Source organism: Setaria viridis, chromosome 2 (assembly GCF_005286985.2).
Source record: "Setaria viridis chromosome 2, Setaria_viridis_v4.0, whole genome shotgun sequence".
Lineage (NCBI taxonomy): Eukaryota > Viridiplantae > Streptophyta > Magnoliopsida > Poales > Poaceae > Setaria > Setaria viridis.
Genome location: NC_048264.2, coordinates 2069820 through 2097758, shown reverse-complemented (window position 1 = coordinate 2097758; position 27939 = coordinate 2069820). Strand labels below are relative to the sequence as shown.

The 27939-nt window shown below is 47.1% G+C and overlaps 2 protein-coding genes, 2 non-coding genes and 1 pseudogene across 5 annotated transcripts; 3 read left to right on the top strand and 2 right to left on the bottom strand.

The window, feature by feature from the left end:
- Window positions 1-533: 533 nt before the first annotated feature.
- Window positions 534-1808, top strand: LOC117843028 (F-box protein At5g03970). Its single transcript, XM_072291750.1, has 2 exons — window positions 534-800; window positions 835-1808. The coding sequence occupies exons 1-2, from the start codon at window positions 602-604 to the stop codon at window positions 1758-1760; spliced, it is 1125 nt and encodes a 374-aa protein (XP_072147851.1). The 5' UTR covers window positions 534-601; the 3' UTR covers window positions 1761-1808.
- Window positions 1809-4754: 2946 nt separating this feature from the next.
- Window positions 4755-5939, top strand: LOC117843026 (uncharacterized). The gene has a single exon (XR_011897462.1). It is a non-coding gene; the product is annotated as an uncharacterized protein (transcript).
- A 2157-nt stretch (window positions 5940-8096) lies between these two features.
- On the bottom strand, window positions 8097-8183 carry LOC117846665 (small nucleolar RNA snoR8a). The gene has a single exon (XR_004638392.1). It is a non-coding gene; the product is annotated as a small nucleolar RNA snoR8a (small nucleolar RNA).
- Window positions 8184-14914: 6731 nt separating this feature from the next.
- LOC117846650 (small nucleolar RNA Z247) lies at window positions 14915-15008 on the bottom strand (annotated as a pseudogene).
- Window positions 15009-20370: 5362 nt separating this feature from the next.
- On the top strand, window positions 20371-26616 carry LOC117846350 (ATP-dependent DNA helicase DDM1). 2 transcript variants are annotated; one of them, XM_034727491.2, is made up of 14 exons: window positions 20371-20529; window positions 21091-21644; window positions 21748-21840; window positions 22419-22765; window positions 22835-23021; window positions 23109-23284; window positions 24012-24268; window positions 24371-24475; window positions 24572-24666; window positions 24742-24861; window positions 25234-25353; window positions 25502-25600; window positions 25692-25793; window positions 25939-26616. In XM_034727491.2, exons 2-14 carry the CDS (start codon window positions 21153-21155, stop codon window positions 26164-26166), a joined length of 2421 nt encoding a protein of 806 aa, XP_034583382.1. In that variant the 5' UTR covers window positions 20371-20529; window positions 21091-21152; the 3' UTR covers window positions 26167-26616. The 2 variants fall into 2 exon arrangements, with proteins under 2 accessions (XP_034583382.1, XP_034583383.1); XM_034727492.2 differs by having other exon boundaries at window positions 20374-20529; window positions 21088-21644.
- The last annotated feature ends 1323 nt before the right edge of the window (window positions 26617-27939 follow it).

The following is a 27939-nucleotide window of genomic DNA, read 5'->3' as shown; positions in this document are numbered from 1 at the left end:
GATTCGCTGCATGCAGAGTTGATGCCTTGATGGCTTGTATTCTGGGCGTCAGCAGCCAGAATTGCTTGTTCTGAACTTCTTCAGTGCTCTCTGAAATTTCAAACTCGTGTGAGATTTCATTGTTACAACTCGATGGAAAGTGTCCTCAACTTCCCATTTTAAAAACAGGTTGTACTTGCAAAAGAACACATGGAATGAAAGGACATTGGTACCAATGGCTTTAATTTTTAACGACGAACTGCAACAGTGGTACACCATGAGCAGCGGGTGTTATGGCAGAGTGCAGCTGTGACGGTAAAAATAACTTCCCTATTACAATACTATACCAGTGGATTAGTGGAATAATATAAATCTTCATGGTTTCCAAAAGTATTTTTTTTTATCAAACTGAATAAGTACCTCCGTCCCCATGTATGATTCAATATTTTGTTCTTCGAATAAGAAATTGTAGCAGTCATGAGTCATCATATTTTTTTTTCCTTTTTTAAGATGATCATCGTCTTTTCTTTTTAAAAAACACTATTATCCTCGGAAAAAAAATTAGTTAAACCATATTGAGCGGGACGAAGCGTGAGACACCTCAATCTGGCCCGTGGAGCTGATGGACGAGCTCGTCGGAGAGATCCTCCTCCGCCTCCCGCCGGACGAGCCCGAGCACCTCTTCCGCGCGGCCCTCGTCTGCAAGCCCTGGCTCCGCGTCCTCTGCGACCCCGCCTTCCGCAGCAGCTACCGCGCCTTCCACCGGGCGCCGCCCCTGCTCGGCCTCCTCCACAGGCTCATGGTCGTGCAGGGAGACCCCGAGCCCCCCCCCCCCCCCCCCCCCCCCCCCCCCCCCCCCCTCCCCCACCACGGCGGCGCCCCTCTCCCCCTACCCCCACTGCCTCCGCCCCCTCGACTGTCGCCACGGCCGCGTCCTCCTCCACGCGGGGGACGGGGGTTGGCAAACTTGGCATCTCGTCGTCTGGGACCCCGTCACGGGCGAACAGCAGCGCCTGCCGCAGCCGGGCATACCGTGGCTGATCTACACCGCCGCGGTGATCTGCGCCGCCGATGGCTGCGACCACCTCGACTGCCACGGCGGCCCCTTCCGCGTCGTCTTCGTGGCCACCCACGACTACAAGAATGCGGTGATGGCCAGCGTGTACTCGTCGGAGACGGGTGTGTGGAGCACGCTAGTAACACTTGACGATGGTTGTGAAGTCTATGCCCAGCATATGCGAGATGCACTTGCAGATATACCCTACATATACACACCTTATGTCCAGCCTAGGCGATGCACCCTTATTGGAGATGAAGTCTACTTCACAATTCGGAGGGGTAACGCAATCATCAAGTACAACTGGGCCAGCAATTGCTTATCCATGATTAACCCACCCTCGCACAATGTGTACCGCATTGCCCTCATGGTGATGGAGGGCAGTACTCTGGGGTTTGCCTGCATTGAGAGTTCCAACCTTCATCTGTGGTCAAGGAAGGTGAATTCAGAAGGAGCTGCAGAATGGGTACAGCTGAAGGCCATCAAGCTGGAGACAGTCATACCCATTGCCAATTCCGATGACGACCCATTCGTCGCAGGTTTTGCAGAGGGTGTGGATGTCATCTTCATATGCTCAGATGTTGGCCTGTTCACTATGGACCTCAAGTCAGGGCAGGTCAAGAAGGTTGCCGAGCATGGAGTCTACTTTAGCGTCCTACCGTACATGAGCTTCTACACTCCAGGTATGGTACTAGCCCTTCCCTGTCCCATTAGTTGGTTCTGATTTGTGAGTAATTGATTATAATGCAAGTAATATTTGTTACGTATACTCTCAGTTAGAGCTTGGCAAATACAATTTTGCATACGGTAGAGAAATCTTACTATATGACATTGGAAAATTGAATGTAATTTTGTTATGAGATTTGACTTGTTAAGGAACCTGACCATGAATTGATCGAATTGCTATATGCGCATACTAATTTGTTGATCTGGTATTTATCATGTTACCTTACGTTGATCTAGCTGGTGTTATCCTGTTACCTTGCTTCAGACTTTCTTGTAAAAAAAAATTCTGCTGTTTTCTGCCATAGCTGAAGTTACATCTCAAGCTCAGTCTTGCCACCTTTGGAGTTAGTACTAGCACATAGGTCACCAAAGTTGAATGCTAAGTTAGAGTTTTTTTTAGGAAGAATGCTAAGTTAGAGTTGGTTATGCGTTTTAATGCATGGTGTCCTTTCAGACCATGGCACATTGTTATCAGTTATCACTAGCAAGGGCTAACTGATCTCTGGTTCTTTTGGTGTTGGTTTCTTTCAGAGGTCTACTATCAAGTCATGTATTTTCTTTTGAGCTGTTGTGCAGCACCTGATTTCACAATTTGTCCATCATTTTGGATAATACATGGTGCAAAAGAATGCTAGGCATATTGTAGGCTGGAACGGGAGTTACTTGTAATAAATCTGTAACTTTAGGGGGGGTTTTGTAATTGCCAAACAAACCCCAAAAGGCCAAAACCAACAATACTTAAATACTCCAAACAAGGAAAATGGCACCATGGAGATTGTTAAATAAGCTTATCTGAATGGAGATTTCTAAATATTTATACAACCTTGTATTTATCTGTTGCCCTGCATTTTGTTTACTGTGTCCATATGTTTGCTTAGTTGGTTTTTTTTCCCAAACAAAGTCATACTGTAACTAATAGTTGTTATCTTCACATACCGAGATTGACACTGATCATCTGTGCGTGCTAATGCAAACTGAACACATGACATTGCAATTAAAAACACATTAATTTGAATTATGGGATTTGATTTGTCATGGACCATACATTGGTGGAAAAATTAAATATGCACGAAGACTTGTTGGTCTCGTTTAATGCTGTTAACTTGTTTCAGGATTTCAGAATTTTTCTGTTATATTCTCACATATCTCTTGAGCTCAGTTTTGTAAACCCTTGGCACTAGTACTCATATATAGAAAATCAAATTATAAGTGCTGAGTTGGAATGTTAGTTTTAATTTGTGTGCTTATCTTTTCAGATCGTGGTAGACTGTCATTGCTGGCGAGGCTCACTGTTGTCTGATGTGCCGCTTAAGAGGAAGATCTTGCGACATGGATGAATTTGTCTTCTTAAGTGGTTGAGTCTGCTGCTGCTGGCTTCTTGCAAAGCAACTAATATGAACCTTTTATATTTGTTTAGTTGAAGCACGAATGGTGCAACACTATTAGATCAACTGTGGATGTTCTTGTTGACTCGTCCTGAACAATATGGTGAAAATTGTATCTTGGTTTCGTGTGTCAGGCACATTTCCTGTTTGGTTAATGCTTCACTTAGCTACATGGAACTAAATTTTTTGGAGTCGATCTGTTGTTTTCTTCTTTCCTGAAAAATTATATCGGCATTCAGTGTTGGTTTCATGCTGCCAAGAGGTTGTCAAGTAGTAGTGTCACTCTTTGGAAATACCGTTGGAATGCGAATATCTAATTCATAATTTAGTTTCAGCACAAAGCATTTATCATTTGTGAATGTATCAGAGAATATCTCCTAGCAGATTGGAAAGCTGATGTTTTGCTTTCCTAAAGAGTAAGCATTTTCCATATGAATCTGCTATCGTTTCCTTGAATTGTTAGTTGGCCTGCTGTGAGGCCAAGCAGGCTGATTGCTGCAATTCATTAAGCAATACTGGCCTCCAGAATGATTGTTGCCTCAACAGGCGATTTCCTGCCAAATGGTTCCTTATGACACCAGTATATTCTAACTTGAAAACTACGAAATGAATCCTGGTTTCCATCACAGATGACCTCCCCTCGGTTATACATAGCTTGGCTTTTGCTTCTCTCAAGTTAGGCCGGTGGCTGTACTTGGGCATGTACGCACTACACAGTATTGATTCTTCAGACTCCAGAGATGCAGAGAGCTAGGAGTTAGTGGCATATTCTAAATCAGGCCACCAGACCTCTAGTTGCTTTAGACTTTTTCTTTCTTTTTTTTGACACGGGTTGCTTTAGGGCATGTTTGGTTCGGCCGGTTTCAATCCAGACGGATTGGAACGGTTTCGAATGGAGTCAGGCATGGCTTAGATTCGTTGTTTGGTTAGATCTGGTCTAGAATGGAAACACGCCCGGTTCGATTTTCCCCCTCTACTCACGGCTCGGAATCATTCCCCACCTCCACCCCTCCGGAACGAAGACTGGCCACTCACTCGACTCGGTCTCCTCTCGGTCCTCCACCTCATTCCCGATAGAACACAGAGGCGCGGCGGCGCCCCGCAACCCTCTCCGGTGGCCCCCTCAACCGAGATCTCCTATTGGCGCCGTTCCGCGACCTTACTGGCGCGAGCTCCGCCACGACCTCGCCCTCTCCTTCCCGGTCACGCGGGCGAGCCCCAGGCTGCGCGCGCGAAGGCTCCGCCGTCGCCATGCGGGCACACGCGGGTGGAGCCTTCGCCATGCGGGCACACGCGGGCTCTGCCGCCGCGGCGCGCTCTCTCTCTCCCGCTTCCGGCTATCATGGAGATACTTGGTTCACCATGTACTTGGTTCCCTTCATCATGTGAACATTTTTCAAATTAATTCACCATATTTACTTTTCAATACGAAGATGTGATTCATAATTTGGTTTCAGCAAAGAGATATGGTCATTTTGGAATATATTGAAGAACATCCTTTTACAGGCACACAGGTAGGGACAGAGTCAAAGCTGTCTCACTCTGTCACAGTGTCACTTCACTCCTCCCCAGTCCAAACCCCACCCAAACCCTCGCATCCGCCGACCATGGCGCCGCCACGCCCGCCGCCGGCGCTGATCGACGACGTCACAACCGAGATCCTCATCCGCCTCCCACCGGACGAGCCGGAGCACCTCTTCCGCGCCGCCCTAGTCTGCAAGCCGTGGCTCCGCGTCCTCTGCGACCCCGCCTTCCTCCACCGCTACCCCGCCTTCCACGGCGTCCCTCCCCTCCTCGGCCTCCTCCACAGGCTCCAAGTCCTCGACGGGCACCCCGTGCCCCGCTTCGCCTCCACCACGTCGATGCCCGCCTCCCCCACCCGGGCTCCGACGGCCGCCGCACGCGCCCCCTCGACTGCGGCCACGGCCGCGTGCTCATCCACATGCTGGAAGACCGGGCCGTGGATCTCCTCGTCTGGGACCCCGTCACCGGTGACCTCCACGGCCTGCGCGAGCCGCACATCCATTGGATGGCCTACAGCGCCGCGGTGTTCTGCGTTGCCGACGGCTGCGACCACCTCGACTGCCACGGCGGCCCATTTCGCGTTGTCTTCGTGGCCACCGACGACGCGGTACGTGGACAAGATATGGGCGAGCGTGTACTCATCTGAGACGGGGGCATGGAGCACGCCGACTTCTGTTCGTAATGGCGGTGCCGTCTACGTCCAGCCTAGGCGTGGCACCATCGTAGGAGATGAAATCTACTTCACGCTTTCGCGGAGCACTGCAATTGTCAAGTATGATTGGGACAAGAATTGCTTGTCTGTGATTGACCCACCACCACCAGATCCAGAAGCATACTGTGGTTTGCTAGCCCTCATGCAGATGAAGGACAGTTCATTGGGGCTCGCCGGAATTGAGGATTCCAGGCTTCATATCTGGTCAATGAAGGTGAATGCAGAGGGAGCTGCAGAATGGCTGCGGTGCAGGATCATCGACCTGGAGAAAATCATGCCCATGGCCAAGCCCTGCGACGGTGATGTAGCATATGTGGTTGGTTACGCAGAGGGTGTGGGTGTCATCTTTGTGAGCACAGATGTTGGCTTATTCACGATCGAGCTCAAGTTTGAGCGCGTGAGGAAGGTTGACGAACCTGGGGTCTACTATTCTGTCTTACCCTACATGAGCTTCTACACTCCTGGTATGGTACTAGCTCTTGCTTCTTCTGTTATCCTGAATTTTACAGCTTCATATGTTTGGGTAGTCAGTTGCTTCTGGTTCGTGAACAATTAGGCATTGGAAAACATAACATATTTTTTGGTTATGAGATTCAATTTTTTAAGGACCATGACCGTGTAGGTAGGATTGCCAAACATGATATAAATTTGTTGATATGGTGTTATCCTGCTACCTTGCTTCAGATTTTCTTGTAAAAAGAAATCTGTTATTTTCCTACATAGCTGAAGCTTACATCCCAAGTTCAGTCTTGTAACCTTTGGAGTTAGTACTAGCAGTCTAGCACGTAGTTCACCAAAGTGGAAATGCTGAATTGGAGTTGGTTATGAGTTTTGTGCTTGTTATCTTTTCAGATAATGGCACGCGGCACGCTGTTACAGTTAACAAAGAGAACTGATCTCTTAGTCCACTGTTGGTTTCGCTGGGAGCTGCTACTACCAAGTCATTTACTTTATTTTGAACAGTTTACATACAAATTGTGCAAGTCATTACGATCAATGATGGTTGCCTTGTGGAATACATCTTGGTCATAATGTTGAAAAGTTGCCTTTCAGTTTAGTATTCAGGCACATTTCACCTACTATTTGGCCAATGCTCAAATCAGCTACTTAAAACTAGAATTACTTGTTCTTGTTGAATTCATCATGATCCTATGCCAAGAGATTGTATTTCGGTCTAGTATATGCCAGACATATTTCAGTTGATGTTTGGTTAATGCTTCGTTCCGCTACATGGAACAAGATTTTTTCTTTATTTTTTAGTGTGACTCCTTTTCTACATGGAACAAGAAATTATTTAAGCACAGGGACGCTTCGGGCCTTCGATGGTTCCAGTCACAATACATTTGTGAGCTGCAGCAGCCTACATGGACTTATTGGGCCTCGTTGAGCTTCAAAAGTAACATAGTTTTTCAGCTCATTAGCTCAGCAGATCAATACACACGCATGCAAAGAAAATTGCACATACGTATAGAGTATACATACTTCGGATGGGGCCAAATTTTCCGGGGCCTGGGGCGGGCCGCGCCCCGTCTGTCCGCCCTGCCCCAGGGGCCAGGGCCGGCACTGGCCGTTGTCCTCTTAAAAAACAGCATTCGCATTATTGTTGGGTTCCTTTATGCCCGCCAAGAGGTTTTCAAGTTACAAGTGGAAGCTGTCCGGTTAAAGAGGGTACATGGAGGTCTTGTCTTCCTTTCTTTCACAACATGACGAGTTTTAAGCACCTGCGGTTGCATATGTGCTACGGTTTCTCTGGGAATTCAATCAAGCAAATAATGGCCCTGCCTGCTGCTGGCGACGCATCATGGGCCATGGATCAGCCAGCTGCGTCTTGAGGACTGAGCCCAGCGACTTCACCTCGCTCGTTGTGCTTGGACGCCGGGCGGCCCAAGGATTCCCCTGCACGCCCAAATCGGTCTCCGCCCCTCTCCTTCCCTGGCTCTCTCCGGGCTTATAAATGTCACCCGTAGTGGGCCTACTTCGCCTTCACGATCCGCCGCGCCGGCAGTGGAACTCGCCTTCGCAAGTCCGAAGGGAGCCCACGGCCCACTGTAACAGTATTGGGCCTTTCTTTCCCAGAGATTAAGAGCTGGGCAAGCCCAGTACCCAGCCAACTGTACACAGCCAGTACAAAACATTATATTGGACCGCTCTTTCCTAGAGAGCCAGAGATCAAGTGCTTACGAGCTGAGCTTTACTGGCAGATCCAGATCCGGCCCACCAGAAGCCTCAAATTGCATCAGAATCAGATTTTCCAGAAATTAGCAAATTACTCAGCCTAGATATATTTTTCCGCCATTAGGTACGGAAACATGTATTTTTGTTTCAGCATTTGGAAATATCTCAAGGTATGGCCCTATGGATCTAGCATGTTTTACTAGAAAAACAAAACTGTAGCATAAGTGTTCGCTTACATCAATGCTCAGTTCAGACCACTAGTAAAATATATTTTGATCGGTGGACCATCAAAAAGAAAATATTTATCTTTGTTTTTCACCGAAAGTCCGCAGCAGATTTAGTGCTTCTTTTCACATCAGTGCTTGAATGATATCCAAAATTTGGTGCTGATGTAGCTCTTTTTACAAGATTACAGTTGAAACTGGCAGCATTTGTAAACACGTTAACCACAGGATTAAAATTGCAACACAGGAAGAAAACGTCAACACGAAACAACAAAAAGAAAAGAAAAGCAGAGGAATAGGCGGAGTGGACGCGGAGTGCTCAGATTCTATGGGTGTATAGGAGTCGATCACGGGGGATCTCCCATCAGTACGAGGAATGTTTTTATAATCACTGCACCCGCACGACATCACAAATTTCCTTCCTCAGATTCCCAACGAAGCAAACAGGGCAAAATCAAAACGCCAAATGAATCCCTGGTCAGAACCGCTCGACCGAGAGATTGACAGAAATTTAGAGGCGAGCGTAACCCCGCATCCGACTGCGTATCAACGGATGGGGGCTCTAAAGCGCCACCGGGTTGCGTCTCGGGAGCTTCGTTTTCAGAAAGAGACCGGGATCCGCCGATGGGGAGCAGCGGCCGGCCATTGGGACAGTGCTCCCCAAATCAAACACCATAATCACCCAACCACACAATAGCCAAGAATGAACAAACAGCGAGAAGCGAAAATGATGCAAAACACTAGAACGAATCGAAGCCCGGCAAGCTGGGGAGAGCAAGCGCTGCTCGGATCGGAGAAGCAGGCAGGAAGAGGAGCCAAAAGCGGCGGCGCGAGTCGAAGCAATTCGCCAATTCGACGAGGATGGGGAAAGAGGCGCGGCGCTGGGAGTTTATATAGTGCGGGCGGGGCAGGCGGGTGGGCGGCGCGGAAGGGAAACCCTAGTTTTTGCCATGGGTTGCGGCCCATGAACGATAGATGGATCGGCGGAGAGAATTTTAGGCCCCGTACGGCCCAAAGCCCAGGGGCGAAACCGCGAAATGCACACACGTCCAGGGCCGAATTGCACGGGCCGCTGCATTCGTCTCTCTCTCTCTTTTGTCTCTGCCCGAGGGTGTCGTTGTTAAAAAAAAATCATGAACCGAGCTATACACAGGGCGGCACGACACGATCATGTACCACATTTTCCAAAGGCAAAACTCCACGAACATGCAAATTTCGTTCCATCTCTCCGACGTCACCACGCCGTCGTCCACGCCGCGCTGCTGGCGAGCTGTGGTTGCACGACGGCCGGTACACCCCCGGCAGCGCCCTCGCCGTAGTAGGTCTCCGCGAGACGAGAACGGACCAGCGCGAGGATCAGGACGGCCTGCCTCTGCGCCAAGCCGAGCCGGCGACGCAGCACGCCGGCCTCTGCGCCTAGCCTCGCGTTGTCGAGACGCACGGCAAGCGCGCTCGCGCTGCCGCGGCGTCAAAGCCTCGCCGCCAGCGCGTTCCTCTGGGCCCGGAGCGCCTCAGCCGCGCGGTCGAGCTCCTCCGCCCGCTGCCGCCTCCGCGCCGACTCCCGGCTCGATATCTTCCGCTTCAGCCGCCGTTGCCACTACTCCTCGTCGTCGACGCCGCTGCCACCCTCCGTCGTCGTCGATGCGTCGTCCGCTGCCGTGGCAGGGATCACCGTACTTCGTTGTATCGAAATCGAAGCCACCACCAGCAGCGCACGTCGTCGTGTCTAAACCGAAGCCGAAGCCGAAGCCGACGTCCATGTCTGGCGTCGTCCAGGGGGCAGCATTTCGCGACGAGGACGTGTGGATGCCGGCAGAGGAGCTCGAAGAAGCTGATCGAGCTTCCCCGGCAGCTCTTATAGGCGCGTCGTCTTCTTCGCTCTTCACCGACACTCTCTTCGGTCGGAGTTGGACGACCTCATCACCTCATGCTGACACTGACACTACTTTGGACCTGTGATTCTCCGATCCGATCCTCACCAAACGCGAGCTGCGAGAGCGGGACCGTACCGACCGATCTGAGTGGTCAGATCGAGTGGAACTAATGGTATCCTCTTTTGCTCCCCACTCGACACTTGGCTCAGTTTGATGCACTCCTCAAAATTCCCTGACAGATGCATGCAGTGGAAGGGGCCGAGCAGGAGCTTAATAATCGACCTACTAATTAAGTTTGGTTAAGAGGACACTGCTGCTGATGCTGATCCGATCCAAAGGAGGAGACAGGAAGCAGGAGAGGAAGAAGGGCGATCGAAAGGCTCTTTGTCTAATGGAGGATCGTCAGCTAAAACTAGTGCTTGATTGTAAAAAGAGAGAGAGGGCTACGAATTATTTGAGCTAGCATACTGTACTGTGTGCGAGAATACCTTTTTTTTTCTTTGGTCGATTGAGTTGTTTTTCTTTCTGTTTTTTTTAAATAAAGTGAGTTGTTTTCAATTGGTTCTTTCAGGGTCTGGCCTTTGCCAATACGAGGCTCTTTTCGATCTCCAAAAGCTAGATAGCAATGGATGGATTCAATTTGGTGCAGTGCAGGAAGGCACTACAAAGTCAAGCATAGCAACACAGCACAACTAAACCTAGCGCCGAAAGATGTGATCAAGTGCACTAGCCAAAAATACTTTCAGTAGTTGGGGCTATATACATGACACTACATCGTATAGTGTGCATGCATGTACTCCGGCCGTAGTATATATACAAATACCGTCATCAGGCAAGCATGTGACCTTGTGCAAGTTCTGCGTGCTTCTGCGCAACATGGACTCTCATCTTTACAAGGGGGAAAAAACGAACATGGAGTAGGACTGAATCAGAGTGCTCACTATATATAATGCTGCAGAACATGCATTGTAGACTGCAAATAGCACTGAGGTATAAAAAACTCAAAGGAGAATTGTTATTGTATACCACAATGATCTGCGAAGCTCTAACTTTTTGAACTTGTGGAGATCGGTCAATCCATCAGAATATGGAGTGCTCAATTCAAAGATGTTTCACTTTTCCGTTGGACGGTGAGAATCCAATCAAAGGCATAGAGTGCTCAATCGGCTCCTACTCCCTCCGTCCCAAATTACTATTCGTTTTAGCTTTTCTAAATGATAGTCTTTAATTTGTACCTAGATATATATTATGTCTAGATACATTGCAAAAATTGTGTATCTGGAAAAACCAAAACGAAGAATAATTTGAGATGAAGAATAATCATTTCCTTTAAGAAAAAAACAAAAAGCTGCGTATCATCGGTCTATTTGTGTACTGGAAGTCATGAGTGAAATTTAACATTTTTCACGATCACGGGTTGCAACATTGAAAAGTGACTTTAAAAGTTCCAAAGAATAGTAGGTTTGCGTTTGCGTTTGCGTGATGGAAGTTTCTTCTTCAAAGGATTATTTGCCTTTCTGCAACCATCATTTTTTCCTGACGTTATCGGGTGAAGAAAGCAAAAAAGAAAATATAATGTGATACTGATCACACAGACACGACTTGTGGTACACACATTACGCTGCCATGCAAAAGCGAGTTCAGGAGGGGCCATTCCATACTTCCATGTGTTCTTTTGTGTGGTGCTGAGTTCTTTCGGACGATGTCGGATCCATTGGTTACGTTGGCTCCATCTTCTTTCCTCTTTCAGCTACTGTGCTCTGCCACGTGCCCTCAATGTAAGATTGGTGTAAGATTGGTAGAACGTGGTTACCTACCCGGCATTGCCACGGCATTGCCACGGTGCATATTTATATAGGGCGAATAAAATAGCCAAGGGAGATTACAACTGCAGGTAGTTGGAGATTAAATCCTGTCGTAACCCTATATGATACATCATTAGAGTTCCAGCTAATACAAGCATCCGGACTATATCTTCAACACCTGAACTCTATCTCCTAAGCTAACCGAGTCCAACAAAATAGGTACTCAATTTACATAATATCTTAACAACTTCTAACAGCCCCTCTCAATCGAAACTTCTGCTAACCTGAAGATTCAGATTGTTTCTGAAGTTCTCCAGTTTGCGAACAGGAAGAGCCTTTGTAAAGCCACCTGCCAAACTGGTCTCCTGTTGGTATGAATCGGACCTGTAGCTGCTTTCTTGCTACACGTTCACAAACAAAGTGAAAGTCTATCTCAATATGTTTTGCCCTTGCATGAAAGACAGGGTTGGCTGACAAATATGTGGCGCCTAAGTTATCACACCAAAGAAATGGTGGTTGCTGCAGACGCACACCCAATTCTGCTAAAAGTGACTCCAACCATATTACTTCTGCCATAGTGTTTGCCATTGATTTGTACTCAGATTCTGTACTGGATCTCGACAAAGTCGCCTATTTCCTTGCACTCCAGGAAATAAGATTGTCTCCAAAGAATATAGTAAAGCCATTGGTGGATCTTCTGTCATCAGTATTCCCAGCCTAATCAGCATCAGAGAAAGCACTGACAAGAGATGAGCTACTCTTCTGAATTTTTAATCCAACTTCATAGGTATATTTGACATATCTTAGGATCCTTTTAACTGCAGTCCAATGAACTGTAGTAGGCGAGTGTAAAAACTGAGAAACCTTATTCACTGAATAGGCCAAATCAGGTCTTGTGAGTGTAATATACTGAAGGGCACCCACAATGCTCCTGTAGCGAGTATTGTCTTCAGGTCCAAGCGCTACTCCTTCATGGCAAGACAACTTCTCGGTTGTAGAGAGAGGAGTCAAACATGGTTTGCATTTTTCCATACCAACCCGAGCCAGAACATTCTTTGCATATTTACCTTGTGACAGATGTATACCATCTCTTTCCTTTTTAACTTCAATTCCCACGAAGTAGTGTAAATCCCCAAGATCCTTTAGTGCAAAGTCTTTCTTGAGGTCCTAGAGTAGCGCCACAACAGCTTCCTGTGAGGAATTGGTAACAATAATGTCATCAACGTAGATTAACATAAAGATTATTATTTGCCCTTTCTTGTAAATAAAGAGAGAGGTATTTGACTTGGAAGTTCTGAACCCAAGATCTAGCAATTTTGAGCTGAGACGTGAATACCAGACCCTTGGCGCCTGCTTTAGCCCATAGATGGCTTTATCAAGCTTACATACGTTGTGTGGGACATTAGCACTCTCAAAGCCTGGCAGCTGTCGCATATAAACCTCTTCTTCCAGAACACCATGTAGAAACACGTTCTGAACATCTAGTTGCCTTAGGCACCAACCTCTGGATATTGCAATAGATAGCACAAGTCGAATAGTAGCAATTTTAACAACTAGACTGAAGGTGTCTTCATAATCAATACCATACCGTTGCTTGAACCCCTTTGCTACCAACCGGGCTTTGTATCTGTCAATTGTGCCATCTGCCTTCCTTTTAATCTTGTATACCCACTTGCAGTCTATCACATTTGTTCCCTCTTGCCGTGGTACAAGGTGCCATGTTTGATTCCGGAGTAATGCATCATACTCATCCTTCATAGCTTTTCTCCATTGGGAATTACCCAGTGCTTCTTGAACACTATCCGGTTCTCCTGTGGAAGAAAATAGACCATACCTGATCATCCCATCATACAACCTTTTTGGCTTAACAATACCCCTTGTGCATAGGCCTGTAGCCGAGAAAAACGCATTTGGTGGATCGAAAAGCTAGCTTCCTGGTGTTGTATGGCCGCAGGTTTGGCCAAACCGCACAGCCAAAGGTCCGAAGGGAGTTGTAGTCGGGTGTTTCATTTAGGAGTCGCTGAACAGGAGTCTGGTAATTGAGACCCTTATTAGGGAGAAGGTTAATAAGGTATGTAGCGGTTAGGAAAGCCTCATCCCAGAATTTTAAAGGCATGGAAGCGTGAGCGAGAAGAGCTAACCCAACCTCAACAATGTGACGATGTTTGCATTCAGCCGATCCGTTCTGCTGATGAGCATGCGGGCAAGAGACGCGATGAGAGATGCCGATTTTAGTGAAGAAGGAGCTAAGCTTCTCGTATTCTCCACCCCAATCTGTTTGCATAGAGATGATCTTCCTATCAAATTTCCTTTCAACCAGATTCTGAAAATTGTGAAAAGCCTGAAACACATCTGAATTTTTCTTCAGGAGATATATCCACGTGTATTTGCTAAAGTCATCGTTGAAGTTTACATAGTATGAATTCCGTCCAACAGAAACGGGCGCCGGACCCCACACATCAGAAAAGATTAAAGCAAGGGGCGCTTTTGATATGGTGTTGGAAACACTATAAGGAAGCTGATGACTTTTAACCTTTTGACAGGAATCACACATGGACTCAGTACTTTTATTACTAATGAAAGGGAGATCATTATCTCTAAGCACACGATCTACTATAGGGAAGGACGAATATCCTAGATGATTATGCCATGAAGAGCAAGATGGCTTATTGATTCCATACGCTTGCTTCTTCGGATCTGCTTCTTCTTGTTTTGACATGAGCGGATACAAGCCACCTTTGCATTTACCTTGATGGAGTACCTGTTTTGTTTCTTGATCATTGATGAGAAAATAGTTGGGATGAAATTCAAGGAAGGTGTTATTGTCGGAAGTTAATCGATGAACAGAGACAAGATTTTTGTGAGCACTTGGTACATGAAGGATATCATCAAGATGCAGATTTCTAGCAGGGGTATATAAGGTAGTGCGCCCAATGTTTTTAATTTTCATACTTGCGCCATTTGCAGTTTGCACTTGTTCTTGCCCATTGTAGCGATCTCGAATAGTCATCTTGTCTAGCTCACTGGTGATGTGATCAGTTGCTCTGCTGTCCACATACCAATTTGTGTTGATGTCGTATCCTGTGGTGGCTGCTCTTGCTGTCTTGTTGTTCTGTTGATCTTCGTCTTCATCATAGTGGTACCAGCATCACAGAGCTTCATGTCCACCTTTCTTTTTTTTTGCGGATTTGGCAGATTGGTTTTGCGGTTGGCCCGCCTTGCCCTTGCTGCCTGAACGAGGAGTTTGAGTTGCTATTGTTGCTGCAAGGTGGATTGCTACGACCATGACCGCGTCCCCCATGACTATTTCCCGTGCGACCACGAGAATTATTGCGCCCACGCCCATGTTGGCAGAGGATTGAAAGTGCGCCCCTCCTCCTTGACTTTCCTGATACATCTCAAAGCGCATATCATATGCCATAAGCTGGGAGTACAGATTACTCAGCAATGTGGAGTCAACACGACCAAGTATAGAGGATACAATTGGATTGTAATCAAAATCAAGGCCGTTTATAATAAATTGTACCATCTCCTCATCATCGACGGCTTTACCCATAGAAGCAAGTTCATCCCCGATGCTTGTCATCTTTTTGAAGTAGGCTGCCGTGGACATGTTGCCTTTCTTGAGATTGGCAAGCTGCATACGCAGATTTGAAATCCACACCTTGGAGTTTGCAGCAAACAACCTCCCAAGTTCACTCCAGACTTTTGCAGAGGATTCAAGGGAGATTACATGGACCAAGATATCCTTTGTCATGGAATTGAGCAGATGGTCCAACAACTGCTGGTCTTTTGCCAGCCACGCATCATACTCCGGATTGGCGACGACAATTTTCTTGCCGTCTTGCTCCACTTCAAGTTTCTTCAGGGGCGCCAGAGTAGAACCGTCAAGGATGCCCACGAGTTGGGCGCCACGGACGGGAGGAAGGATCTGCGCCCTCCATAGTAGGAAGTTGTCGCGGGTAATCTTCTCCGAGACGGGATGACCTAGGGACGCCGAGCTTGATGTTGATGACGACGCCATTGGGTGATCGAGGTAGAGCACTAGATGTATTTGGAAGAAGTTGCTATGATTACCATGTAAGATTGGTAGAATGTGGTTACCTACCCGGCATTGCCACGGTGCATGTTTATATAGGGGGAATAAAATAGCCCAAGGAGATTATAACTGCAGGTAGTTGGAGATTAAGTCCTGTCCTAACCCTATAGGATACATCATTAGAGTTTTAGCTAATCCAAGCATCCGGACTATATTTTCAACACCTGAACTCTATCTCCTAAGCTAACCGAGTCCAACAAGATAGGTACTCGATTTACAAAATATCTTAACAACTTCTAACACTCAATTCGGTATTTTTGGTAGTAGTCGGCTCATGGAGTCTTCTAGAAGACCAGGTGTACGTTTGGTTTCAAGAACTCATCATAGCAGAGATGGAGCTGACTAGCGAAGGGGCCCGGCTTACTGATCTTGAGCTGGCGAAAGAGAATTGCTTGCATGCCCTCGATTTCTGTCCAGTATGGATGGTCATGGGCTCGTCAATGATCGACTGGTATACTTCCATACACCGCGAATGCCATGGGCAATTTGCTATCTTTTGGTAATTGGGAAAACTAAAATGAACGAGAAGCATAACGCAAGAGCCCTCTTGATTCAAAATTGATCCTTGTTGAAAGGGGGAAGGGGGTGGAGGAAATAGAAAGAAAGATTAAGAAAGTAAGAAATTCCAATGTAGGGAGTAAGAATGAGAACCTTCGATTCTGTTGTGGTGGTGCTCCGTCGATTTTCTGGTAGAGCTTGATATTAGTGTTAGGGTTCAGAGTTCGGGATTCAGGGTTTGGGTGTGGGTAATTTGGTGGCTGCAGGACTAATTAAAAGGGAAGGTTAAGGTGGTTGTCGACCTGGCAATGGTCGTCAGCAGGGGCGGTGAAGGTGGCACCATCATAATGGTGGAGGAGACTGGATGGGAAGGGTCAGCATTAAGGGAGACTAACCAGAGTGGTTAGGGGAGGCACGGGGACGTGTTGTAGCGGTGGTGTCTGTGGGTGGCACAATGAAGCGGCGAGTCGCCGCCAACCGCAGCAGGTGGATGGAGGCAGTGGCAGCAAGGTGGCAGGAGGCAGCTACACTGAATGCTAAGGGGCAACACATAATGCGGGTGGGGGAGGTGGTCGACGAAGGGATGCACGAGGAAGAAGATATGAGAGGAAGATGATTCTTGTGAGAAAGGGCTTGCTGAATAAAGGTAAAGCGAGAGGGGTCTCAATGTAATTACCTCTTTCAGTAATTTGATTGTGCTGGGCTTTGAACTTATGCAGGTTTTGGTTGAAGATTCGTGTGAGAATGAACTCGATGTTGAGTAACTCTCCTCCATCCCTCCTTCCCTATTCTCTCTCCAATCTCTATAAAAGGAGGGTGGCTTGAGCCCCCATGTGTTTCCACACTGGATTTAACCCATGTACACTGGATTTAATCTCTGATTGATGGAGATGAAAGGGGAGGAAGCGTTGTTAAAGAAAAGGCTGGGAAACACTACGAGAGGAAGGTGGTGGCATGTACTAAGCTATTGTCTACTACAAGATAAAGATAAAATAGAACGATGGTGTGCCTATAATATGGCGCACATGAGACGTAGTGAGAGAGAACCCCATATTTATGGTTATCAAATTATCTGGCATGTTACACTTGTCATCCTATGCATACTAGCCTCCTCAAAGTGTGAGTGGCTGCATGTATCACCGATTCGGTATTGTGATGCCTATAACTCGATTGTAATTTTGCTACAGCTAGTTGATAAGATCCCGATCTAACAAAAGAAATCGTAAAAGAAAATGAATTTTCTTTTGTGAGCACCGTATAGAAGGGGGAAAAAAAAACTCCGTGCAGCCACCGTAGAGGTTAATGACACCTTCAAAACACAGATAGCACAACACAACGCAGCAGGCACCACACTTGACGGGACACGTGTCCTTCTACAAATCCAGAAACTCATTCGATTTCTCCGGTCTGGCGTCACGACGTCATCATCCCCGTCGCGCTGCCACCGGCGGGCTGCGGCGGCACAACCTGTAGTGCGCGCCCGCCGCCGATGCCTACCGCACTCGGCGCCATCTGGGCGCGTGCCAGCGCGAGCAGCAGGACGGCCTGCCTCTGCGCCTCGCGTAGCCGGCGCCGCAGCGCGCCGGCCTCCGCGCCGAGCCTCGCGTTGTCGAGCCGCACGGCGAGCGCGCGCGCCGCCGCGGCGTCCCGCCTCGCCGCCAGCGCGCGCCTCTGCGCCCGGAGCTCCTCCGCGGCGCGCTCGAGGTCCTCCGCCTGCTGCCGCCTCCGCGCGCGCGACCGCCGTGCCGACTCCCGGTTCGATATCTTCCGCTTCAGCCTCCGCAGCCGCTCCTCGTCGTCGTCGTCGTCGATGCCACTGCTGCCAGCCTTCGTGGACGCGTCCACCGGTGGCGACGTGGTGCCACTGCCAGTGCCCGCAGCAGCGCCGCACTCCGTCGTATCAAAATCGAAGCCGCCGCTAGCACCAGACGCCGCCGCCGTATCGAAATCGAAGTCAAAATCGAAGCCGAAGCCGTAGGCGACGTCCATGCCAGGCGGCGCGCCGGCGAAGTCGAGGTCGAGCAGCATGGCCTCGTCCAGGGACATCGTTGTGCGAGGACGCGTAGACGATGCTGTTGCCAGGAACTACAAGAGAGCTGGTGTGCAGGGAGGACGAAGAAGCCGAGCTTCCCCGAATTTATAGGCGAGGCGACAGCGACACTGACGCTGCTCTCGACCTCTGATTCTCCTCGATCACCGAACGCAATGGCGACGGCGACCGGCGAGGCCGACCAGACCGAGTGGAGTGAGCGTCTTCGCTTTCGTCCAGCGCTCGACACTTGGCTGAGCTCGATGCACTGCTCAAAAAGCAGCAGCCCGCGCCGCGTGCCTGTTGCCCGATGGAGCCATGGCACCGGGCAGGGGAGCTTGGCCGGTCGCCACGTGGATGGAATCGACCTGCTAAGCTTGGTGAAGAGTACCCTGCTGATGGCTGATGCTGGTCTGAAGAAGGAGACAGGAAGCAAGGCGAAAAGGCGCGCGATCTCGAAAAGGATCTTTATTCTTTAATTTAATTATATATTTTGCTCGTCAACTAAAACTACTGCTCCTTGCATTGCTTGATTGTGAAAAGAAAAGCTCGGAATTATTTGAGCGTATTGGGTGGGGGGGATACCTTTCCTGGATCGAGCTGTGGATATTCAATTGGTTCTTTGGGGATTTGGCCTTCGTATTTTCGATCTCGAGAGGCTGAAAAGGCAGTAGCAAGCCATGGATCATATCAGTTCGGTACATGCATGGAGAAGGCACCCAGAAGCTAGAGCAAGCTTCGATCAGCAGCACAACCAATAAACCTAGCGCCGAAAGATACATGATCCAGGTGCACTGTCGGAAAAAAAAAAGCTCTGGTAATAGTATATTTTAGGACTTGCATCACAGAGTGTGCCCACCATGATGCAGTCTCGAGTCCCCATCCTTTTATATGCAGATCATGCGTGCATATACAAATTTTAAAAATCAAATTGGCAGGAGCTCTGACCATCAGTAAGGTAGAAGTCTTCTGGAATTCTGGAGATCGTTCAAATCTCTGATGCCTTTGCACTTGATTGCCTTTCCATTTGCATGCAAGGGCCAGCCGAAGTTTACTACAGTTTCTTGGACGGTGACAATCCAATCAAAGTCGTCCTACGGAATCTCAGCTCCACATGGAGTGCCCGATCGCCTCCGATCATCACCATGGCTGTTTCTCCCGTTATTAGAACTTGCAGGATCCATCGCTCACTATCGAGACGGATCGGAGCAAGAAGAAGAAGAAGCAGCAGAACACTAGATAGCTTGCACCAGTACCATGCATGGAAGATTGGAAGGTTCTCCGACTCTGATCCGAAGGCTCTGTAAAATGTTAGCTTCGCCTTTTTCTGCAGCTGCATTTTTCCATTCCTACTTCCATGCCATCTTTTCGCCTTTTCTGCATGCACCCCAGCTGGGTGGCGAGCAGAGAGAAAGGCGACGTCGACACACGACTGCCGACCGGTCGTTGAGTACGCTAGCTGCCCCTGCACAAAGGCCAGTCAGGAGCCGGGAGGGCCCGGCCATGTACTCTACGTCTCTACGTGTGGCGCTGCGCTCTCCTTGCAGGTCGTCGGCGACGGCGATCCATTGGCTCGCTGGATCAGCCATGGCTCCAGCTCCATCTTTCCCCTTTTCTCCTCCCAGCTCCCGCTTCGACACGCGTCTCCGGTGTGGTCCTTTTGTTTTGAGTGAATTCCCTCAATGCCATTAAAATTTTTCACTTTCCTTCGCTGGCACTAGTCTAAATGTCCAACCTGTCAGCGAGTGTAACTTAACGGAGAAGTTGAAATTTAGACTAGTGGCAGTGGAGGGAAGTGAAAAGTTTTAATAACATCGAGAGAATCCATGAAAATTCTAATAGCATCAGGGAATTTACTCTTTTGTTTTTGTGTGGCACCCTGGCGACGACGACGCTTCAGGGAGGCTTCCGGATCAGGTGTTTCAGCACCCTCGCTTTTCTTTTTTGCTGCGACACAAATTAAAGCATGTACCAGGCTCCCAGCAGGCAGCAACCGATCACCGGCCGGCCGGTCGCCGTCGGCCAGGTCGGCAGCGAGGCCACGTGGGGCACAGAGGAGCTGGACCGTGGGCCACGTTGCTCCTCCCCGCCCAAAAATCCGGCCCAGTTGGTAGGATGACCACTCGATTGATTGAATTCACCGGACCGGGCTGTTTAGATGGGCCTCCATACCTGTGCAGATCCAGAATGGGAAGCGCGCGAGGCCCACCCAGTTCGTTGCAGCCGTTTTGGCGGCGCGCCCTCCCCCGCTCCCGCCCTCTTCCCCTCCCACCCAGGAAAAAAAAAAATTCGGAACCTCCCGCCTCGCCCTCAGCACTAGACCCCACATTTCGGTCCGTTCCCCGTTTCGTCGGAACCGCCACTCCCCGGACTGCGCCTCGCTCTCTCGCTCCCTCTCCCTCGAGCGTGGGAGGGCGGCGACGCCGCGACGGCCTATGCGAGGTGCGCTCCGCCGCGCTCTCTCCCCGGCTCTACCCCCTACCATTTCTGATTCCTCTCGCCCCCCCCCGGAATCCCTCGAACCGGGGGCCCCGTTTCTCTAACCCTAACCCCGATAATCTGGATGGAGAGTATCGCATTGCCCCCCCGTTTGGTCGGAGCGGCTAATCCCTTGTGGATTTGCTGCGTATTGGCGGGCGAAACAGGAATTCGTCCTGGGTGAACCCAAGGTTGGGGGTGGGGAGTAGCACAGCTGCACAGGTCACGCTTAGGGGAGTTACTGTGCAGGAAAACGCTTCCCTTTTCTATTAAATCTCTTGTTCTTATTACGTGTTTCTGCTGTGCGTCCCTCAGTTTTAATAAACTATTCCGTTTCGTGGGAAAAACATTTAGGTGTCTTGCAGTTTTGCTTCAAACATGGTGATGGTGGGCATATCTTTTAGTTTGTGTGCTTATAGGTGAAGAAGATCTAATTCAGCGAGAAATGGAATTGCTCTAATGATTACTCGCATTTAATTCATTTCCAGCAACCGAACTGAACCTACGCCTTACTTGCTTTAGCAGATCTCTTCCTACCGTGAGCGGTGGTCGAATTCAAGTTTTCCCGAAACAGTTGGCTGCTGAGGATGGGGACGCTTTCCTTGTCCAACGCTGACTCCATCCCTACAAAGAATTGGGGAGCTTCCCCTGCTACGGGGCCAATTAAGCAAGGGGAGGAGAGAGCTGATGGTTTTGTGGATGCAAGCTTGTCTCTGCCTGTTGAGTCTGAGGCCAGTGACACACTCCATGTCGTTAAGGAGGGGGAAGAGCAGCTATTGGAACCTGTGAAGGAGGAGAAGGCTGATGATGATTTCTTCGATGCAAGTTCATCTATACCAATTGACCTGGAGGCCAAGAATGGTGATGCATCCCTTATCACGGAAGTGATGAAAAAGGAAGAAGAGCAGCTTGAGGAGGCCAGGCTCAAGGTAGAGGAAGAGGAGGAAGCCAGGAGGAGGGAAGAAGCTGCAAGACTTGCTTTCGATCCTGAGACACGGTATAACAAGTTAGATGAGCTGCTAACGAAGACACAACTCTTTTCCCAGTTTCTTCTTGAGAAGATGGATCAAATTGCTGACGTATGAAAATCTCACTTATGCGTTGACTGTTTATATGTTTTTCATTCTTGTAGTGTTTTGCTTCTTTTGCTGATGATGGTGGTGTTATCCGATTGTTAAACAGGAAGGTGTTGAAACTCAAGCTGAAGAGCCAGAGGTAGAAGAGAAGAAGAAAGGACGTGGCCGGAAGAGGAAAGCAAAGCCACAGTATAATGATGTGAGTGCAGGCTTCGTAAATTATCCCATCTTTTGTAGTTTTCAGTATGTGTTGTTCCGCCTGTCTTTGGATCATGGAGACTTTGACATGCATGCAGGTTTAGTGTGCTGGATTCATACATTATTCCGTTGTCTTTGACATATCTACTCTACTAAAATACTATATTCAGTCTGCTTATATCGATTCCACTAACAGAAGCATCTACTGCTTCTGGACTCATGCTTAGGATAGTGCTGTGCTGTTCATCATTTTAGTTGTAGCGTCGTCCTGTTGTAGCTAACAATCTCATAAAGTATAATTGAAAAGGTTGTTCAAAGATGGGTGCAGCATGGACGCAGTTGCATTCCTCAGTAAGGGTCATGATATGAGGATAACGTTCTATGGTTTGTTTCAGTTGTTTGGAGTTGGTGGTGTCTACTGAATGAATGGCTATATGATTATGAAACTTATTCAAATATTTTCTGAGGATAATATCCAAGTTAATATATAAGGAAAAAATTGACAAATAGTTGTTATTAATGGATACCTTATGTTATTTTTTTGTTAGTTCTGACAACCAAAAATAAATCATTATCCAGAAGAAGGCTAAGACAGCAGTGGCAGCCATGCTTACAAGATCCCGCGAAGATCGCCTTGCAGAAAATTGTACTCTTTCCGAAGAAGAAAGGTGGGAAAAGGAGCAGGCCAATCTTGTGCCGTTACTGACTGGTGGGAAGTTGAAGTCATACCAGATAAAGGGTGTGAAGTGGCTTATATCATTGTGGCAGAATGGGCTAAATGGGATACTGGCTGATCAAATGGGACTTGGGAAAACTATCCAGACAATTGGATTTCTTGCTCATCTGAAAGGGAAAGGCATGCATGGTCCATACTTGATAATTGCTCCTCTGTCCACTCTCTCGAACTGGGTGAATGAAATCTCGAGGTAACTATCCAAGATATTTGTTCACCATCCATATCATTGACGTTCTAATGTCACAACACCTGATTTCAGGTTTACTCCATCTCTGGCTAGCATCATTTATCATGGAGATAAGGTGGCCCGGGCAGAGATAAGAAGAAAATTTATGCCAAAAACTGTTGGCCCTGATTTTCCGATAGTTGTGACTTCATATGAGATGGCCATGTCAGATGCTAAATTTCTTGCTCACCATACGTGGAAGTATGTTGTTGTGGATGAGGTGATGGAAAAAGCATATTCCCTGCCCATGTGTTGATTTCTTCCCTTTTTCTGTATTTACATGCCAGTTTCATGCTTCTTTCTCCAGGGGCATCGGTTGAAAAATTCTAAATGCAAATTATTGAGGGAGATGAAGCGCATAACAATGGATAATAAGCTCCTTTTGACTGGGACACCCCTGCAGAATAATCTTGCAGAGCTATGGTCACTATTGAACTTCATTTTGCCTGATATATTCTCATCACATCAGGAATTTGAGTCGTGGTATAATTCACCTAGCCTTTCCTATTTGTACCTTTCAATTTCAGCACAGAAATGCAAATACAATACACTAGAGGCAATAGTTGTATTCATCAGTGACCAATTGCCACCTTGATGCATAAATGTCTTGTATAGGTCCTAATCATAATTATTCCAATGTAGCAGTGGGCCAGCTTTTATCTAGGTTTACTTTGCCAATGGTTTATATCCTGTTCATATCCTGTCTTGATAATTTGGCATGCACCGTTAAATCAGCACAGAAGGAATCTGTTAAAATTACTAAAGCTGTTTCCATTACCATGTATTGCATCCATAAATTCTGTAATTGCACAATGATACAAGTGCTACTCTTCAAACAAACACTCCTGTGGCTGTGTATGATGCTGCTTCACTGTGGATTGCAACCAGATCCTTCCCTTTCCTAGTTAAACTGTGAAATTTTCAGGCTATATGCATGCTCTGATGCTCAAACTGAAATGCAAGTATGTGGAGTAGAAATAAGTACTTGCTGATTTATATTGTAGATGGATATCAGGATGTCATCCATTAAATATATGTTGAAAATTAGCAGGAATTTATATTGTATTGTTTGCTCATTTATATTCTGTTTAGTTTCTGAAATGTTATATGGCTTTGGGCACTATGACATATGGGTATTTTTTTTAAATATTCCATGTATTATATTTGATTTGTCTTGCCTGTGTCATGCTAATGACTATCTTTTTTCAAGGTTTGATTTTTCTGGGAAAGGAAATGAAGAACACCAAGAAGAAACTGAAGAGAAGAGAAGGGTTCATGTTGTTTCAAAGCTTCATGCCATTTTGCGTCCATTCCTTCTAAGGCGTATGAAGGAGGATGTAGAACAGATGCTTCCACGAAAGAAAGAGATAATCATTTATGCCAACATGACTGAACATCAGAAGCAAATCCAGGATCATTTGGTTGAAAAAACATTTGATGACTACTTGCATGAGGAATCAGATATCGGTATGCTGGCATAATAGTGGGCATATATCCCTGTAGACTTGCAGTAGTAAATCAGTATGTTCTTAAGTAACCAAAGTTGACCCTTTTTTTGTTAAACTGTAGTATTGAAGAGACCCGGCATCAGGTCAAAGTTGCATAATCTATTAATTCAACTGAGGAAGAATTGCAACCATCCTGATCTTTTGGAATCTCCGTTTGATTCAACAAGTTTGCCCCTATTGGCCAGTGCCTGGTTGTTATCTATTGCTTTTATGTGCTTGTTTTCCTGACTTCATTGTTCTTCTTTTTTTTGTGACCTTGCAGCTTTGTATCCACCTGTTGAGAAGATTCTGGAACAATGTGGCAAATTCCAGCTTTTTGTCAGGTTACTAAATTTCCTGCTCTCACAAAAGCACAAGGTATGTGCTTTTCTCTAGTCCTTGTGTCATATCTGCTGTTTTTATCTTTCGTCTCAGCTGTAGTTCTGTTTGTAGGTTCTAATATTTTCACAATGGACAAAAGTGTTGGACATTATTGAGTATTACCTAGATTCAAAAGGCCTTGATGTTTGCCGAATTGATGGTAGCGTTAAATTGGAAGAAAGGAGGAGGCAGGTAAATGATATTCTGTGAATCTGTGACAGTATGTTACTGTTTTACTTTACAACATCTCCATGTTACTGTTTGCGTTTATTGAAGTTGTATTGGTGGGTTGTGATCTCCCGCCAGAAAATTGTTTATTAAGTTCCTACACCAATCCCCCCACCCCCCCTGCAACTGTCAAGTCTATTTATGCCATGATTTGTACAGTGGTGTGTATGCTGTTTGAAACGCATTACTATTTATTATGGTACAATGTTTTCTAAAAACTAAAAGATGTTTTGCAACACCTTTGTACATCTTCAGTGAGGGAAACATTCAGTACTTGATAGCTGTCTTTTATTGCTGTTTCCTCACAAGTTTGTTTGCTTCTATTTTCTATGGCAGATAGCAGAATTCAATGACTTGAATAGCAGTATGGATATTTTTCTCCTGAGCACAAGGGCTGGTGGACTTGGCATCAACCTTACTTCTGCTGATACCTGTATCCTCTATGACAGCGACTGGGTAATTCTCTTTTATAATCCATGGGACATAATATCCTTCTGCAATGTCTGTCATTGGAAGAGATGTGTCTTCTCCTTGTTATTTACTGGATGTACATTCAATCACTCATGATAGTTCTAATGCGCTGAACTTTTGCTTTACCCTCCAGAATCCTCAGATGGATTTGCAGGCTATGGATCGGTGCCACCGGATTGGCCAAACACGCCCAGTGCACGTATATAGGCTGGCTACTTCACATTCTGTCGAGGTGCGGTTGGATGATCAGTCATCTTCAAAGTTCAGACTTATTGCTTGGCTAAGTATTCCCCAGTGGTTTGCTCATCTTCTCATGTTTGCAGGGACGGATCATTAAAAGAGCTTTTGGGAAGTTGAAGCTAGAGCATGTGGTGATCGGCAAGGGACAGTTTGAACAAGACAGATCGAAGCCTAATGCCTTAGATGTAATATCCCCATGCATCCCCAGTATAACAGACAGCACGCAATCAATCGTTTCTTAAGAACAGGAACAACAAAAATTCAAACAATGACAAAGGTGCCTGTTTCACTTGAAATTGTTGCTGACATGCTTTCTTCATGGGTATGCAGGAGGCCGAGTTGCTGGCTTTGCTGAGGGACGAGCAGGCTGATGAAGACAAGTTAATACAGACCGACATCACCGACGAGGACCTCTTGAAGCTGATGGACCGGAGTGACCTCTGCGGCCCACCTGGTGCTGCTGACGCGGCGCCTCTGATCCCTCTGAAGGGCCCTGGCTGGGAGGTTGTCGTGCCAACAAAGAGCGGCGGCGGCATGCTCTCCTCGCTCACCAGCTGAGCAGTTACCTACGCCTGCACTGTGATTTTGTTGTTGGCCTCACGCCTCTGTTATCTGTCCGACGATGGGGTGTTGTAGCCTGTAGGCCACGCTGATCAGACCATGTTTTGGGTGTAGTATGGCTGTTGGAACTGGGTGTTGCGCCTGCAGCAGTACGTAGATTAGGCCATGTAAATAGTCGGAGTAAGCTGCCTTCTGACTTTACTGTGTGCTGTTCTGTTGCTGCATTTCGTTTGTGGCCAAGTTCAGCAACAGCTGCAGCTGTTCGAGACTACTGTTCGCCCTGTGCAAAGCTGGCTGCTTTGCGTGGGTAGGTTGGTAGTATTGCCATGGGTTCTGTTTCAACTCAGTCTGTAATGTCGTAGAGATTCCCACTGGTGTTTGCTGGCACAGTACAATTAGCCTTTGTGCATCGGCAAAAGCTATTAATCCAATCCACGTTTTACAGGACGTCCCCTGCAGGTGAATCTCTTCGTCGCGAATTCGCGATTGAATAGACTAATGTCCGTTCATACATACTAATGTCGGTTCATACATGTGGCAGGGCTCTTATTATGTGGAATTATACACCGTGCATCATCTGTTTGCCATAGAGAAGTCAAGTATCACCACATGCATATTAGAAACTATTCATATGTATGTATATGTATTGAAAAAAAAAAGGAAAAACACTCACTGCAGCTTCTCGAGAAGTCTTACGGGTTGCTTGAGTGGCATCCATGAGAAGACTTAACTTTCCAAAACCATCGACAATCAATATTCCCGAAATGATCATGATTATGTCCATGCTCGATTTGGCACAAAAGTAGACAGACCCTTATTTTCTAGCTTAAATAAAAGGTACTTTAAAAATATGAGATTTCTTTCATAAAATGTGAATTACACAAAATAAAATTCTAAATTGAAAAAAGTCCAATTCACTACCCATATATGGTCTAAGTCTAAATAACCCCTAAAATAACTAAAGGTTTACTTAACCCCTGGGTTTGTTAAACTGAGTTAGACTTCACCTTTATCTCATATCTAAAACTAGCCTTGCTGAGTTGGCCGGTAGAATTGACACCTTGGAATCCTGCATGCCAGACATGTTTAAGATTCAAAATAGCTCCTCCCAGCCTCCCCATTCGCTCTCATCTCCTTCTCCATTTCCGACCAGATTTAGGGTCCAAGGTTAGAGGGCTGGGGATCAGGGTTGGAGGGTTGGGCTCCGGTGAGCTCCTCCATTGCCGAGCTTAGAAGCAAGACAGGGGAAGGCAGGCAAGCCTGACGGAGGTGAGGCCGGGGGCGGGGGCGGGGGCGGTGAGGCCGGCGGCGATGGCGCTGCCGGTCTGGATGGTGGGCGGGGTTTGGGCGGGGGCGACGACGACAATGGCGGTCGGCGGCGGGGTCGGAGGGCGGCTGCTGCAGGCGGGCTATTGTCTTGCCAGAGCTTGTAATACCTAGAGTTATTAAAAGGCTAAGAATGGTCATTAAGATGCTAATGGTGAAATTTGGATTAAAAAGGGGTATTATGAGCCAAGTTCAAATTTGATCAAAAATTCAAATTCAAGATTTAAATTTGGAAAAATTTGAAACAAATGTGGAATCAATATTTGAGGATGTTTAGAATTCAAAGGAATCAAGTTGGAGGTCAAATTTAAGTCATAGGCATCTCAAATGCATAGTCAAAGTGGTTGACTTGAGTTACTATTTACTGTCTGAAAATACTCGTCTGAAAATAGTGACAATCAACCAACTTTGAAATTAATTTCTGAAGGATTTTTCATCTAATCT